The sequence below is a fragment of the Hypomesus transpacificus genome, chromosome 4 (genome assembly GCF_021917145.1).
Source record: "Hypomesus transpacificus isolate Combined female chromosome 4, fHypTra1, whole genome shotgun sequence".
Lineage (NCBI taxonomy): Eukaryota > Metazoa > Chordata > Actinopteri > Osmeriformes > Osmeridae > Hypomesus > Hypomesus transpacificus.
In genome coordinates, this window is record NC_061063.1 from 11,078,512 (window position 1) to 11,093,781 (window position 15,270).

Genomic DNA, 15,270 nt, shown 5'->3' on the forward strand with positions numbered 1-15,270 from the left:
AGTACATCCGCCTTGTTTGTTTATCTTAAGAAAACCTTCAAAGTAAGAGTCGGAACATACAGTGTACAATTTTTCTTCCGACTAAGTGCTTTTATTTTGAAGCTCATCGCAGGAAGTAATGATGTTAACGTAAAAATGGCGACGTCTGTCAACAGTTCGAGCTGGAATACTCCCGAGGTTTACAAACACCATGAGCAGCAAAAGATTTGCATATCTCGGCCGAAGTACAGGGAAGGAAGGAGACCCAAAGCAGTAAAGGTAAGAATGATTCAATAATCGGATTTATTGTCGCAAAAATTACGGATATATTGCCCCAGTTCCAGTATGAGCGTTGCAGCTACACCATTACCTCCCTAGGTGTACACGATCAACTTGGAGTCCCGTTTCCTTATGGTACAAGGAGTCCCAGCCATTGGAGTTATGACAGAACTGGTACAGCTGTGTGCTCTATACGGGGTTGTGGAGGAGTACAGGCCGCTGGATGAGTATCCTGCAGAGGAATTCACGGAGGTCTACCTCATCAAGTTCCAGAAGCTCACGAGTGCTAGGTCAGGACTAGCTCCCCTAATGGAGTACATATGTCAAATATAGGACTGAGTATTGTTTTGTGAGTTGTGCGTCAGTGCATTTAAGCATAGCTCTGGTGAATGAAAGATTCTGTAAACTCAACTTCATCCAGTCAGGGGTAGTAATGCCTGGTTTTGTCTCAGGGCCGCCAAGCGAAACATGGACAAGAAGAGCTTCTATGGGGGGATACTACACGTGTGCTACGCCCCCGAGTATGAGACCGTTGAGGACACCAGACAGAAGCTTCAAGACAGGAGGAGATACGTGGCCAGAACAGCACAGATGAAAGGTAATGTGTTCTCTCTATTTTTCTTGTTCGGGTTATCCTCTGTCTTCCTAAGGCGGCTAGACCGTTACAGGTCAGGTGTTAAACTGTGGTTATCTGTGAAGCCCTTTGTGACGCTGCTTGTGAGATGAGCTATACAAATACGAGTTGATGTTAAAGCCTACAGTGCATAATGCAGTTCGTTTAGCTCAGTACACTAGCACGTTACACCCATAACGACATTTCAATGACAGTTCGAAGTGCACCTGCCATCAGATGTACTGAATTGCCTGTGACTCTCTCCCCTCAGCGAAAGAAAGGGAACAGAAAGAGGAGAGTGAGAAGACCCCACCCTCACACACGCCTGCTCCCTCACACACGCCTGCTCCCTCACAGAATATCCCCAGACATGAGCAGAGGTCTTCTAGTGGTCCTCAGCAGGGAGAGAGATCCAACACCAGCCACTATTGTGGGTTCCTTCTGCTCCCCTTGCCCCCTAGAGAGAAGTCTTGTTCCAGGAAGACCCCGCCCTGGCTGGCCGCAGGGCCGCAGGGAAGCCAGACCTGGACTGTACCAACCCAGGGAAACCAGCCCTGGACTGGACCAACTGAGGACAGGATGGGGACACTGCACAATGCTATCGATTCTGAACAGCAGCTACAACCCCCTCCCAGCTCCTCTTCCAGCTCCTCTGGTGACAGGAGCAGAGAGGCCGTTCGCAGGCCGACTAACGATCCACGTCCAGCGATCAGGTTTGTTCCCAGGACTACACAGCTGGAAAACAGGAAACGCAGAGCGGATAATCTTGGACAGGGTGCGCTGTTGGGGATTGTGGGAAAGGAAGACATTATCATTGGGCCACAACTACCGGAACCACCCAAGATGGACATGGAGGACAAATCTTTGAACAAGACTGTCGACTTGATTAGGAGTACAATGAAAAAGGTAACAGTGTGTCGTATGATATTGTATTTAGCAGATGCTTTGCTATCCAAAGCAATGTACAGTATAGGGAGGGGGGATTCAAACCTGTGATCTCTTGATCTGCAGTCATATGCTAAAGGACTGTGCTGCAACCACACCTACACTTAAATTGTAGTTCCCTAATTAAAAGACACTCTTCTCAATTGAATCACATGATGTTTATATGACAATGTTGGTCGACTAAATACTTTGATTTTTCTTAGGTCACATCTGTTCCGGAGGTCAAGTCGACAGAAAAGAAGACCAAATTGAAGCCACGGCGGAGAATTTAACTCTAGACGATGACCCAGGAAAGTTCAAGGGAACACATACAATGTGTTAAAGTTTAACATGTTTTATTTATACACTTAACTCATAATGAGCAGTGAATTTCATGCATTAAAAAAATATGTCAATAATAACAGTGTGCATCGTGAATGACGAAAGACCTGGGCACATCACTCCAGTGGTTCCTGAAAAGCATGTTGCTCGAAAGCCATGATGCTCTGAAACAAAGACCAACAAACAACAACAAAGTATTGTAAACAGCAGATGTTGTAAACAGATACATGGCACCCCATCAGATGAGCCATCCAGTTCCTCCTGGTCTCCACAGCGCAGACACACATACCTTGGCATCTGGCAGGCAGGTTCCGAAGGCTTCTAGAAGCAGATTCTCCTCCCTTACGGCCTTCTCAAAGTCTGAATATGACAGCCTGCTGTCGTGGTCGTGGTCCTGAGAATGTAAACGGTGCTTTGTCTGGTATGGGTTTGTTTTTATGGATTTTTTATGGATTTATTGGACAAAGACAGTTAGACAGGAAATGTGTGGGAGAGAGGGGAAGCCATGCGGAAATGGCCCAGCCGCAATCAAACCTCTTTGAACAGTTCGAACAAAACTGTGACGTACATGTTCCCCTCACCATCTTCTTGAGAGTGATCTCCACCAGGTCTTTAATGCCCTCATCCGGGTCCTCCTCCGTCGGCTGTCGGATCAGGCTGTTCTTTAGCATGTGGAACATCTCCTCTCTGGAGATGTATCCGTCTCCGTTCAGGTCGTACACTTCGAAGCAGTCTTACGTGGCGAGTGAAAGAGAATAAACGTTACATGGAGGTAGGACACAGCATAGAATGCAAAAACAACCGAATGTGATCGAATCAGAATTACACTTGATTTTTTCATCCAGTGTCCCTCGTAAGAAGACGGATAGGCCCTCTATCCACTCTTTCACTCCCACGTAGCTATCATTGTCTTTGTCGAAAGCACGGAAGACTAGAAGGGAATTGTCAGTGCTGTTAGATCACCGCTGCATTCTTTCTCCTTTTAGCTTGAGCTCAGCTCCAGACATACCTCTATCCATGATCATATCATCCGTCATTCCAAAGGTGTTGTGAAGGATGTTTCGGAACTTTCCTCTGTCGAGGCCATTCCCCACCCTCTTGTCACTCTGATCGCCCAGGAGCCCGTTGAAGAGTCGAATCAGACACTCTGCCTCCGTTTTGTTGACTGCAGCGAATCAAACTTGTTCATATGATGTGCATATTGCGGATGGAGTTACTTTGCATTGGAATTTAGGTGACTGTTGTGACTTGTGCTTGGCTACTTGTCCTATAAAATATCACCCGATATACACAATGTCTGGGAGTATCTTGACCGCTTTATTCCTCATGCCGTGCAATCTCTGTTTTCCGGTTCAAGTGTATTTCAATAAAAGTGCTGCTCATGACAGTATTAAACATGTAATGACATTCGTTCGCATAACGAATAGCTATCTTGTGCTATCGTCATGGCAACGCTGGCATAGCCGTAGCCTAACAACTAGCTAGATATGCTAAAGTCAACTGAAGGAAGAAAAAAAAACGATACTTACAGTGTTTCACTTGTTTTGACAATGTTTCAGCTAGATTTTTTATCAGCTTCCTATTCATGGCAGACATTTCAGACATTTTAAATCTAAAGATAAGTAGCTAAACAGCCAGCTAGCATTGGTTAAATAGAAACTTGCCACCACTTAACTAGCGTTAAAGATGTTGAAACAGCGTTACCATAGTAACTGCATACCACATGCTAGACAGACAGTTGTAAAATTTAAAAAAGAGATGCATTTGATATAGAAATTTATTGGCCAGAAATTAATGCTAATACAGTTGTCTTAAATACCTCTGTTCTCGGTTACATTACAGAAGCCTACTTAGGAGATAGAGTTGCGAATTGATTGTATTATTTAAAAAAATAGAAAAAAGGTTCTTGAAATATGTTAGTCTTGTTTTGCATCCTCCTTGCGATCTGCGGGAACCTGAGAGTACCATTTCCTGCAATTTGTGGAGTTCGGGTCACAAGTGTATCCATATTCACAACAGTGCAGACCATCTGCACAGCACTGGCCCTAAAAGTGACAGATTTTACATTAGAAATATATTGTCTATATAGACTTATTCCATCCCATCCTTGTGGTGCTGATTGAATTCTTCGCTATGTACGTTACATTTGACATGATAATTTACTTACTCGACTTGCATCATCTACTCAAATGAAACTATGGCAAACTTTTTATATTTTATAAAATGTGGCTTCCATTTTTGCCCTTTCATTCAACAGCTGAAGCTTTAATGTAGGCTATTGCTACCGGCCGCATCCTCAGTTATTTACAAAAAAGCTGTCCCATCCACAATTTGAAAACAAACGGACGCCGGTACGCCCGGCCGGTTCTAATGGTAGCCTATATTTACCAGGGGGTACTGGCAACAGCCCCACCCGCCAGACCGCAAACGGCAGCACGATGTTCCAGAAAGGCAGTAGAATCTAGAATCACATCGAATGACTCCCGCTGCAGGGCCGTTGGTGTTGCTGGCCGGTATGAGAGCTGTGAGCGTGACCTGTCGGCAGAAAAAAAAAACACTCGCTCACATGATGTGGTTTGGTGGGGAAAAGAAAGAAAAAAAAGAAAGTTTAATTTTTTTCTTCGTCTTCCTGTCATGGACCCGACTTTATTTCAAGTAGTACATTTCAAGATGAGAGCTCTCCCTCTCCCTCTGCCTCTCTCTCTCTCTCTCTCTCACTCTCTCTCACTCTCTCACTCTCTCTCTCTCTCTCTCTCTCTCTCTCTCTCTCTCTCTCTCACACACAGACACAGACTCTCTCTCTCTCAGGGTGCCTACCTCCTCTTCAAGGGCCGGGCCTTTGGGCAGGGAGAGCTTCCGGGTGGCTGGGACTGAGGTGGAGGGCAGGGTGGGTGGGTCAGGGTACCTCAGTCCCCGCCTGATACACTTGGTATAGGTGGGATCACAGTCGTAGCCATATTGACAGCAGTGGTACCCATCCAGGCAACATCTCCCCTGAGGATCCAAAACACAATTTAACCATCTGACAAGTTGTGTCTGTGAATAATAATGTCGTCATTTAGCAGATGCTTTTACACAAAGCAACACAGGGGTGGACTTGAACCTGTAACCTCTTGATTTTCAATCAAACGCCCTAACCACCAAGCACATTCTGCATTTCCCATAGGCTAGTTGTTTCCCCACACACATTCATAAGCTCAATTAAGGGATTGTTATGTACCCAGGTGAGAGAGATACATGTAACAACGCTGTTAAAACCAAACGTGTGACTGCCCTGTGGACACAAGCTGCACGCTACTAAAACACAAACAGGGACGAAACGGTCAACATGAAGGCATCCGTCCACCCACTCACAGGCGAGTAGGGGCAGCAGAACCACAGCCCAGTGGGATGTCTGCAACAGGTCGTCCCGCTGGGACAGTAATGTAGGCTGTCGCAGTGGACCACGCTCGGGTCCTCCACCCCCTGGCTCTGGGCAGGGGCACTGCCCGGCTCCTGGGCGTCCACCAGGGGGAGCGCGGGCAGGGAGGGAGGCTCCGCGGCCACCTTCTCCAGCCGGGGAAGGTTGTCCCATGGCAGGTCGTTGCGCACGCACTGCTTGGTTGCCATGTTACAGTGGTAACCATGTGGACAGCAGTGGTCTAGGTCATCGCAGCAGACAGCCTGGTGAGGATAGTCAGACACAAACACCCAGTGATGTCAGACACAGACACCCAGTGATGTCAGACACAAACACACAGTGATGTCAGACACAAACACACAGTGATGTCAGACACAAACACCCAGTGATGTCAGACACAAACACCCAGTGATGTCAGACACAAACACCCAGTGATGTCAGACACAAACACCCAGTGATGTCAGACACAAACACACAGTGATGTCAGACACAAACACCCAGTGATGTCAGACACAAACACCCAGTGATGTCAGACACAAACACCCAGTGATGTCAGACACAAACACACAGTGATGTCAGACACAAACACCCAGTGATGTCAGACACAAACACCCAGTGATGTCAGACACAAACACCCAGTGATGTCAGACACAAACACACAGTGATGTCAGACACAAACACCCAGTGATGTCAGACACAAACACACAGTGATACACTCAGGAGTTGTCAAACATAAATAAATAACATTCATCTCCAAATTGTGCAAACGAAGCGGAGGAAATGTTCAGCTCTAACCACTGAGCCATACCCACCACACCCTGCTAAAGCGTCTGACAGATGAATTACAGGATAAACTGAAACTCCTTCTCCCCTGCCGTAAACACGGTCACCTACGTTAGGGTAAGGGCAGCAGGCGTAGCCTTTCTGGGTGAAACAGCAGGTCTGGATGTCAGAGCAGACCTTCCCATCAGGACACTTGAGACAGGAGGCTGACTCCACCAGCAGGAAGACCACAGCAGCACTCCACAACATCTGCAGTGCAGAGGAGAGAAAAACAACAGGTTGAGATTTTACTGCTTCCTAGAGGTGGCAAGGATCTGTGTTATTTTGTACGACACGAAGTGAGTAACGTTTTTGTAAACCATCAGATGTGTCTTAATTTAGCGTCAGGGCAAGTATGCAAAGCAGTAAGCCTACTGGAAGTGGTGAGTTTCAGTTTCAAATCTAAATCAAAACTCAAACCTAAAATCCAAGCCTACAACCCCCCCCCCCCCCCCCCCCCCCCCCCAAAAAAAAACGACTGTTTTTGTTCACTTTAATTTCAGTCATTTCAGAGGCGATTGGTTTTGTAGGTTTTCCCACTTACCTTCTGATTGCCTCTACCGTCGTCTCGAGTAGTGAACTGAATCACAAGCTTCCTGTCATGTGCCTTGAACACTACAGTATCGTTTGGCTGCCAAACAGCAGTATTCATACGCCAGGACAGCACCTCCCACTGATATCAAGAGGAGGGAACTAAGTCACCACTTCTCTCTAGGTCAAGGAGGTACAGAAACATATGTCCCTCTTCCTACAATTATATCATCTGAACATTGATGATCATTATGATCATAATCATTATGAGAATTTAAGATTTATAAAGTTATCACCTGACATCTTAACACCAATCATTTAAGGATTTATGTCAACATGGACAGGCTTTATATACTTTTTGTGTCATTCCACAGAGCAACAAACTGCTCTGGTTTTATAGGGGCCTTTCAGACCAGGGTCAACAACAACAGAAAATGGAAGAGAACATGTTTTTTTTACTAGAAGGCTGTGTCGAGAACAATGGCCAATACTCAATTATACATGCGCTTCAATTGTTCCACAATTTCTAGGAGCCTTTATAGGGAACTGGGGGAATCAATGAGGAACTTGCCCTAAAGAAAGAGAACCAACTGCTTTATAACCTCTCCAAGTTCAATAACAGCACAGTGACCCTGTCTGTATGAAGATCCAGGGGAGTTCACCGGCCTCCAGATCAGAGATCTGGTTTTCTTCATCATCAAGTTTGTACAAATTAATATGACACTCAATATATCTGTACTGCCATGAGGCTAATTCGAAAGGCTGGCAAAGGAGTTTTACATCAAGTCATTTAGCAGACGCTCTTATCCAGAGCGACTTACAGTAAGTACAGGGACATTCCCCCGAAGCAAGTAGGGTAAAAGGCCTTGCCCAAGGACACAACGTCATTTCATACTGGATTATGTACTTTGTCTAAAATAAATTCCCTTTTTATTAAAATGACTTTTTTTAAGAAAAAATAAATAAAACTACAGAAGCCAAGCTAAAACACAAACAATTTATTAATGAAATGTCATTCATGTGTACATTGTCATTGCCTGTTGTATAGGATTCATATATTCTGAAGGGAACTGGACTGTTCTTCCTTGTGTTTCTGTAACCGTACCCTCTCGCACTTTCCACATCACCATCCCAACTTCAATATGAGGCTGGTGAGAAAGCACTGGTCAGGTTCACATGCGCAAGACGGACACAGGCAGACAAAGTCATGAGAAATGACCTCACCGTCCAGTCACACTAAGGAACACAAAGACCTTCAGATGTAAAAAGAGGTGAAGGCTTGTTAGAGGGCGAGCAAGGCGTCTGAAACAGGGCCGTTCACAATGGATGTTTCCTCATCCACAGTATGGCAGAATTCACCTCAGTCAGCTAAAAATCTTCCTCTTTTCTAGATCAGAGACAGCTGTAAGGGTTAACATGCAGCGATCTGACCTGCCTTGTAAAGCTAGGTGAATATTACTTCTACCTGTCCAAATAGTTTCAGATCTAGATAACTATATTTCACTGACCTGTATTTGGATTGATAAAAGAAAAAGAGAAAAAAATAAAAGATTCAATTTAAATGTATCGGTTGGAAGCTCCCTAATTGCTCCCCCTTCCAACCCCTGTTGCCCCCTCTCCTCCCTTCCCCTCTCCCCATCACCATCTCCCCAGCCAGAGGTCAGTTCCTTTGCTTTCCCCGTCAGAGGGAGGCAGGGTGGGGGGTTCACGGTACCCCCTGGTGGGGGTTTTGGTAGTAGAAGGCTCTGTGAGTTGCTGGGCTGAGGAGAGGAGCGCGGCGCGGCTAGTCAGACTCTGAGTCCGACGCTGCTGCTGCCTTCTTCTTTCTCTTCTTCCCTTGTTTCTTGTGTTTCTTTTTCCTCTTCTTCTTTGATTTGTCCTAAAGAAGTTTCAAGTTTATTTGCCATTAGTAACGAGTACTGTTATTTAGCCCTGCTCCTCTTGGCAATCCCTGGCAGAATATCTAAACCTATAATAAAAAATCTAAATATTTAATAAATGCTGCACGTGCTAACTTACATAAGCTACTATATTTTATATTATTTATGATTATTTTAATAATTCTGAATAATTCTCTCAACAACGGAGAATGACCTTAACTGAGAATAACAAACTCCGAATAACCTGACAGTGTGAGTCAGCTATAATGTTCCTGGCCAAGTTAAGAGGGGAGAGGTTAAGAGAGTAGCGCTGGAGACCTGCTACAGGTAAAACAGGAAGTGTTCAGGTAAAACAGGAAGTGTTCAGGCTTACTGTTGCTCGTTGGTCTTTCTCCTCACTACTTCTCTTTCTCTTCTTAGAATCGACCTGTAGAGAAATCAGTGGATGTTCACTCCCATTGTGTCATGACTTCCCATTCTTTCACAATTATACCAATTTCAAAACCTCCATTAAATTATCACATGGCACTGCATCTTAAGAGGAACCGTAACAAGAAGTTTGGTCATAAACACTTGTTATAAATGAAATCAATAAAAAAAGCGAACCAACGGTTCAGAGGTTTTGGGGAAGTTCCCATCACACTGTGTGGACACAGAATGACAAAGCGAGCAAAGCGAGAGAACGAGCAGCTGAACTCACCCCTTCCTCTCGCTCCGTCTCCGGAGACGAGCCGGCTGAAGACGGGTCTTTAAGGCTGGGCTCTGACTTCAGCTTACTCCCCAGGCTCTGCTCATCCTGGGGGTACAGGGGGGAATTTGAACCTGCAACCACTGAGCTTTTTCCTTTCCGAAAACACTACAGAAATGTTACCAGCTGTTTTTGGACTCTGATCACCGAAATACTGTGAAAACTATTACTGCTCCTGCACTTGGGAAGATGGATGTGGTGGAGACCCAGCTAACAATGGGGCTGAAGGAACAGGGACACCTACCTGCTCTGGATCTCCCTCCTCAAGAGGTAACGGAGCCGTCTTGGGGAGAAACGATAATATCACGAACTGAGATTTCGTAATCAAAACAGGAATGAGTTATTATAAAGAGGGATGGGAGAGGAGCACATCAGCATAAAGAGAGACAACAAGCTCTCCAAACCACACTGTGTATTTAGTACTAAATGATCAATAAATAAAAATACTTAAACAATGAACAATGCATGTACACAGACAACTACATCAGCTGCAGGCGCGACGCTGCAGGCGCGACGCTGCAGGCGTCAGACTCCGGTTCTCCTCACCTTGGTCTCAGCGTCTGACTCGCCCGTGGAACCATCAGATGTCCTCCTCTCCTTCCTCTCCCCACGCCTTCTCTTCCGTCTCTTTTTAGAGCTCCGCTTCCCATTCTAGGGGGAGGAAATGACAACAGTCAGCCAACTGTCTCTCGCTCACTCAGGGGGCCAAAAAACCTTTGTGAAAAATCAAGACCCCCGTCTTGGAGGAAGAGAAGGGTACCTCATCTTCAGCATCTGATGAAGAGCTGCTGGAGGAATCAGAACTTGATGAAGAGGAGGAGGATGAAGAATGCTTGACCAAACACAATAAAAGCAGAGCTCATTAGATTTGAGGTCAGGACCAGACAGCAGTGGATTATTGAATGTGCTTCAGTTATTACTGTATATTTTTGGGGTGTAAAAACTCGGCAAGACTAAGACGTTATTGTCCTTAAGAACACTGGAGGGCTTTCCTCACCCTATTGGCTTTCTTCTTCATCTCCTTCTCCTTCTCTTTCTGTTCTTTCTCCTTCTCCTTCAGCTCTTTCTCCTTCTCCTTCAACTCTTTCTTCTTTTCCTTCTCTTTCTACGAGTCAAACAGGAAGAAATCTGTGTGAGTGCTTCAAACGGGGGAGGTGGGGGTTCTCAAGCAAACAGCAACTGGAGCCCCGAGGTCCAGTCTACCTCTTTCTTCTCCTTCTCCTTCTTCTCCCTCTCCTTCTTCTCTTTCTTCTCCAGCCCACCTAGGATCTTCTCTCTGTTCTTCTCCAGCTCTTTCTTCCATTTCTGCAAAGGATCAACAAAAGAAATACAGTTCAGTTTCTGAGTTGTTCCATGCACATTGCAGGGTGAGTGTAAACTGCTGTGGGGTTAATCAGGGGTCACCAACCCTGTTCTTGGAGAGCTACCTGCCTTGTAGGCAGGGGCGTAGCCAGAATAATCTTTTTTACTTATTTACTTTGCCATGTGCACCCACCGTTTTTGGGTTGGCCTTAGAACAATCCTGGGCCTGGGCCCCTGCTTGTAGGTAGCACAGTCGATTCTAATAATCAGCTGGTTGATCAAGTAACGAGTACTGAATCATGTCAGTTATAAGTGTGGTTGGAGACAAAACCTCCAGGGGCCGCCCTCCAGGGGCTGCCCCTGCAGGAGTGGAGACCCCTGGGTTGGGTGTTCAGAACCTACCCCGTGCATCTGGTCCTCGAACTCGGCCAGCGCTTTAGATCCTTTCTTCTTTTTCTCCAGCTGCTCCTTCACCTCCTCCCTGCACACACACACACGTTACACTTCCTCATTAGGGACAGCAGCTAAACAAAACGGTTCAGGGCTGTAAAATGTCTATGTTAAATTTAACGGGCATAAAAAGGGCATGCAAGGACAATTGTTTTAGCTTTTTTATGATGTAATGGTGAAGTTGAATTGTCTGTGAATCTCGTTGTTATGATCAGTGGCCTATGCACTTTTGTAAAGCTCTCTCTTGGAAGTCGCTTTGGATAAAATCGTCTGATAAATGAATACATGAAAATGTTTTGTGGCAATGATTAAACAGCGCTAAAAGAATTGACTTGTCATGCAAAAGTAGCTTTCTCGTAATAACCCGATCTATTATCTGTCTAGAGCAGTTACTTTGCCATCATCTTACCATGTCGGCCGTGGTCGGCTCAAGTAATCCTGAATAGTTGGCCCTGCGTTAGAAGCAGGGCCCCTAGAACGTGATGCCGCGATAGGGTTGACATAAGCCTGAAAGAAAATGCACGGTTGGCAGACATTATCTTCGACGTAAAACGTAGCTAGTGCTAACTGTAAGGAGAAGTACATTTAATTGCCCAAATAATTGGAAATAAAGAATAAAAGACGTATACATATGTGCCTGAATGTTCAATTATAACATCTTGCGTTAAGTTACTATTGTTTTGTTTATGTTTAGATTACGTTCAGCGTTTCATCAGAATTCCGCGTTGTTTATGAGCTCTAGCACCGAGAGGAGGTGGCTTGCTACGCTAGCTGCTAGCTTTAGCTGCGCTATGTAGCCTAGCACTGTTATACTAAACACGCTGCCTGCCCATCTGGTGAAGTTGGTAGGTAAACTGTGAATATCGTAAAATATATATGATTGTACTGTGTGCATTTATCAAAACACTATAGTTCGACCGAAGTAATTTATCCAAAATACAATCTCTATAAATAAATCCGCTACCACTGCTAACTACCTAGCTAGCGATAAAGCACATGAGGCCTACTCGTAGTTGTTCCAACAAGCTAGCATGCTAACAAGACAGAATCTGTCTCCTTGCTGAATTGTATGATATCGAAACAAATCAAATATGTGTGTGGCATGTTACACATTTTGGAACTATCACCTACCACTCTATTGTCTCTTTTTCCCATTTCTGCGGCTTTAGCCTCTGCGGCAACTGTCAGTGCTCGGCACAGCGGTTTGTATACATGACTGGTTTCTTACTGAGCTGCGACAGATCTTAAACCTGGTGCTGGATGAGACACTGGGGGAAATAATGACGCTGCCACCTAGCGGCCGATGTTGAGACGCTTTTCCAGGCCGGGGTGCATCTGGGGGCACAACACGGGGACTGCAGGGTGTGAATTACGAGGGGGTCTGAATGACCCCCCTAATTAAGACTTGGAACCCACCAAAGGAGGTAAAACAGGCCGGGGGGGTCGATTCACGCCCTGGAGAAGAAGTTGACCCTCCCGAATGTAATTATATAATTTGCACAAGCACACGTGCCAGCCTAGTTTGTTCCTGAAAATTGCCTGTGTTGTGTTGTTCTAGAACTTTATGCCACTGTTGCCGTGAGTACCGCTCCGGCTCTGTTCTTCATGATGGAACATAATTCTGTCAGATAAAAGTGCAGCGAGATGAGACAATAGCCACTTGTAGGCTTTAACAAACGGGCAGAATTTAGTCAAAACCCTTATGATCCAAAAAAAGGATTGTCTCAGGCGACGTTATCTGTCTGTTCTCTCCCTATCCGATTTCTGTGTGGGATGAAAGCGCTGGTCAATTTCACAGCATCAACAACAAGCAACACTTGGAGAGTTAGCTTTCTGAGTAACACAAACTGACTTGAAGCAAATGCCTCACAACATGACTGACAGGTAGAGAGAGGGAGAGAAGAGAGAGATGCGCTCTCTGGATTAGATGAAAGACATCAAGATACACCATGTGTCTGACAGTGAAGGAGAGGAATAATAAGACACACAGGGGTAGAGAGAGGGAGAGAGAGAGAGGGAAAAAGAAGGGGAGAGGGAGAGAGAGAGAGAGAGGGAGAGGGGGAGGGAAGAATGACTGGAGCTGCCAGACGAGGGACTATTTTAGATTTTCTTTTCATGACAGGAAGATAAAATCGTCTGACTGTGTGCCTGCATGACTCTTTGAACCTGTGACATCACAGCCGTCTAGACGTGAAGAGAGAGATGAGGAGCACTGCCTCGCCAGACAGCCAGGATAAAACACCTCAGCTTTGCAGTGTGACACTCACCTCACAGCTGTGACACTGTCGTTACACTGTTATGTTATTATACTTATGTTATTGCACTATTGTTACACTGTCATCATTCTCTTAATACAACATTGTTATTACATTGTGATTACTGTTATGTTGTGATTACACTCATGTTGTTACACTTATGTTATTACACTGTTATTACACTATTGTTACTGTTATTACTCCGTTATTACAACTCAGTGTTGTTATTACATTGTGATGTTGCAGAGTTGGGAAGTTCTGGTATCAGTACTTTACTTCACAATTTTTCTGACATCTTACTTTCACTCCTTAAATGTTTTACAGTGTGTGGAGCTGGCTCTAGCATGGCAGTGTGTGTGTGGAGCTGGGTTTAGTTTGGCATCACCTCCGTTGAGGGAAATAAAGACTCGCAACACAGTCAGGCGTGAAATGGGAAAATCTAAAAGTGAAACAAGCTTCTCAGCTAACAGCTTTCCCACTTTCTCTCCACCCCACTCTCCACCCCACTCTCCACCCCTACTCTCTCTCCCACACACACACACACACACATTCATTCTTCCTCACACCATGCCCTCTGTACTTCATACAATATCAACTTGACATTTTATTTTTTTAATCTTTATTGTAAACAGCAGTTTGAGGGGCTGGGGAGACTTAAAGGAGCATCAGAAGGTTCTTAATACGGAGGCTCAAATCAGTTGTCCTGGAAACAACACCTGATCGCTTCTTTTTAAATTAAATTTACAGTAGACTTCAAATTTGTGGCTGTATAATCCAGATACAATGACAAAAACAAAGGTTATTCTAAGGACTTCCCTTTTGTACTAAAACACTCACATCCTCTGGATAATACTGGCCAGGAGGCTGCATCACTGACAGAGCACGAGAATGACACCAGCTTACTGAGAAAGGAAATAGGAAAACAAAAGCTTCAGAATGTCTTCTACAGCCGGTAAGGTGGGGTTGGTATGGTGCTCAAGAGAAGGATGAGGGAGTGTGTGTGTGTGTGGATGTGTTTATGTAGGTGTGTATAAGAGTGTATGTGGGTTGGTGTGTGTGTGTGGACGGGCAGGTGTGTATATACTGTATGCGTTTGCAAGGTAGTGTCCCCATCTCTCCTGGCAGAGTGTGAACGTGTACAGGATGGTGTAAGCAGTGTCAAGAGGAAACAGAAATATTCAGTGTCAGGTTTTGGAAAATCATTGACACGCTTATATTAACAGTCTGCAGCATATGTGAGGACAGGAGCAGAAACACAAAGTATAAACAACTGACAGGCAGGCAGGCAGGCAGGCAGACTGACTGACAGACAGACAGAGACAGACTGACTGACTGGCAGGCAGGCAGATTGACTGGGAGACTGACTAATACTTCCACCCTCCAGGAGGGTGTAACTGCCAGCTGTAGGGGTGAGAGATTCTAAAGAAGAGAAACCCCCCCCCCCACCCCCACTCACCTCTCCCCCTTCCTCACCACTCCCACTCACCTCACCTCACCCCCCACAACAAACTAAATGGAACAGACAAGCAGGAATCAAACAGCATTTAGCATTTCCATAGGGTGTGCCTGTGAATGGAGGACTGGAAAGGAGGGAAGGAGAAAGGGAGGGAGAGAGGGATGACGGGAGAGAGAGGGAGGACTGGGGGAGAGAGAGAGAGGGAGGACTGGGGGAGAGAGAGAGAGGACTGGGAGAGAGAGAGGGAGGACTGGGAGAGAGAGAGAGGGAAGACAGAGGCAGGTGAATG

At 45.4% G+C, this 15,270-nt stretch overlaps 4 protein-coding genes across 6 annotated transcripts; 1 reads left to right on the forward strand and 3 right to left on the reverse strand.

Annotated features, from left to right (window-relative positions):
- Positions 1-41: 41 nt before the first annotated feature.
- rbm48 (RNA binding motif protein 48) lies at positions 42-2,215 on the forward strand. The gene is made up of 5 exons (XM_047018815.1): positions 42-258; positions 358-548; positions 711-856; positions 1,143-1,777; positions 2,020-2,215. Exons 1-5 carry the CDS (start codon positions 136-138, stop codon positions 2,086-2,088), a joined length of 1,164 nt encoding a protein of 387 aa, XP_046874771.1. The 5' UTR covers positions 42-135; the 3' UTR covers positions 2,089-2,215.
- On the reverse strand, positions 2,210-3,742 carry efcab1 (EF-hand calcium binding domain 1). The gene is made up of 6 exons (XM_047018820.1): positions 3,667-3,742; positions 3,147-3,302; positions 2,964-3,068; positions 2,719-2,870; positions 2,427-2,531; positions 2,210-2,301 (listed from the first exon to the last, which is right to left on the reverse strand). Exons 1-6 carry the CDS (start codon positions 3,740-3,742, stop codon positions 2,254-2,256), a joined length of 642 nt encoding a protein of 213 aa, XP_046874776.1. The 3' UTR covers positions 2,210-2,253.
- On the reverse strand, positions 3,434-7,026 carry grna.1 (granulin a, tandem duplicate 1). 2 transcript variants are annotated; one of them, XM_047018816.1, is made up of 6 exons: positions 6,904-7,026; positions 6,432-6,569; positions 5,492-5,800; positions 4,955-5,131; positions 4,526-4,672; positions 3,434-4,182 (listed from the first exon to the last, which is right to left on the reverse strand). In XM_047018816.1, the coding sequence occupies exons 1-6, from the start codon at positions 7,009-7,011 to the stop codon at positions 4,054-4,056; spliced, it is 1,008 nt and encodes a 335-aa protein (XP_046874772.1). In that variant the 5' UTR covers positions 7,012-7,026; the 3' UTR covers positions 3,434-4,053. The 2 variants fall into 2 exon arrangements, with proteins under 2 accessions (XP_046874772.1, XP_046874773.1); XM_047018817.1 differs by lacking the exon at positions 4,955-5,131.
- An 847-nt stretch (positions 7,027-7,873) lies between these two features.
- On the reverse strand, positions 7,874-12,530 carry fam133b (family with sequence similarity 133 member B). Of its 2 annotated transcripts, none has more exons than XM_047018819.1 (11): positions 12,402-12,530; positions 11,680-11,777; positions 11,223-11,301; positions 10,722-10,823; positions 10,516-10,623; positions 10,279-10,350; positions 10,065-10,169; positions 9,763-9,801; positions 9,471-9,566; positions 9,144-9,197; positions 7,874-8,769 (listed from the first exon to the last, which is right to left on the reverse strand). In XM_047018819.1, exons 1-11 carry the CDS (start codon positions 12,423-12,425, stop codon positions 8,674-8,676), a joined length of 873 nt encoding a protein of 290 aa, XP_046874775.1. In that variant the 5' UTR covers positions 12,426-12,530; the 3' UTR covers positions 7,874-8,673. The 2 variants fall into 2 exon arrangements, with proteins under 2 accessions (XP_046874775.1, XP_046874774.1); XM_047018818.1 differs by having other exon boundaries at positions 9,763-9,828; positions 12,402-12,527.
- Positions 12,531-15,270: the final 2,740 nt, after the last annotated feature.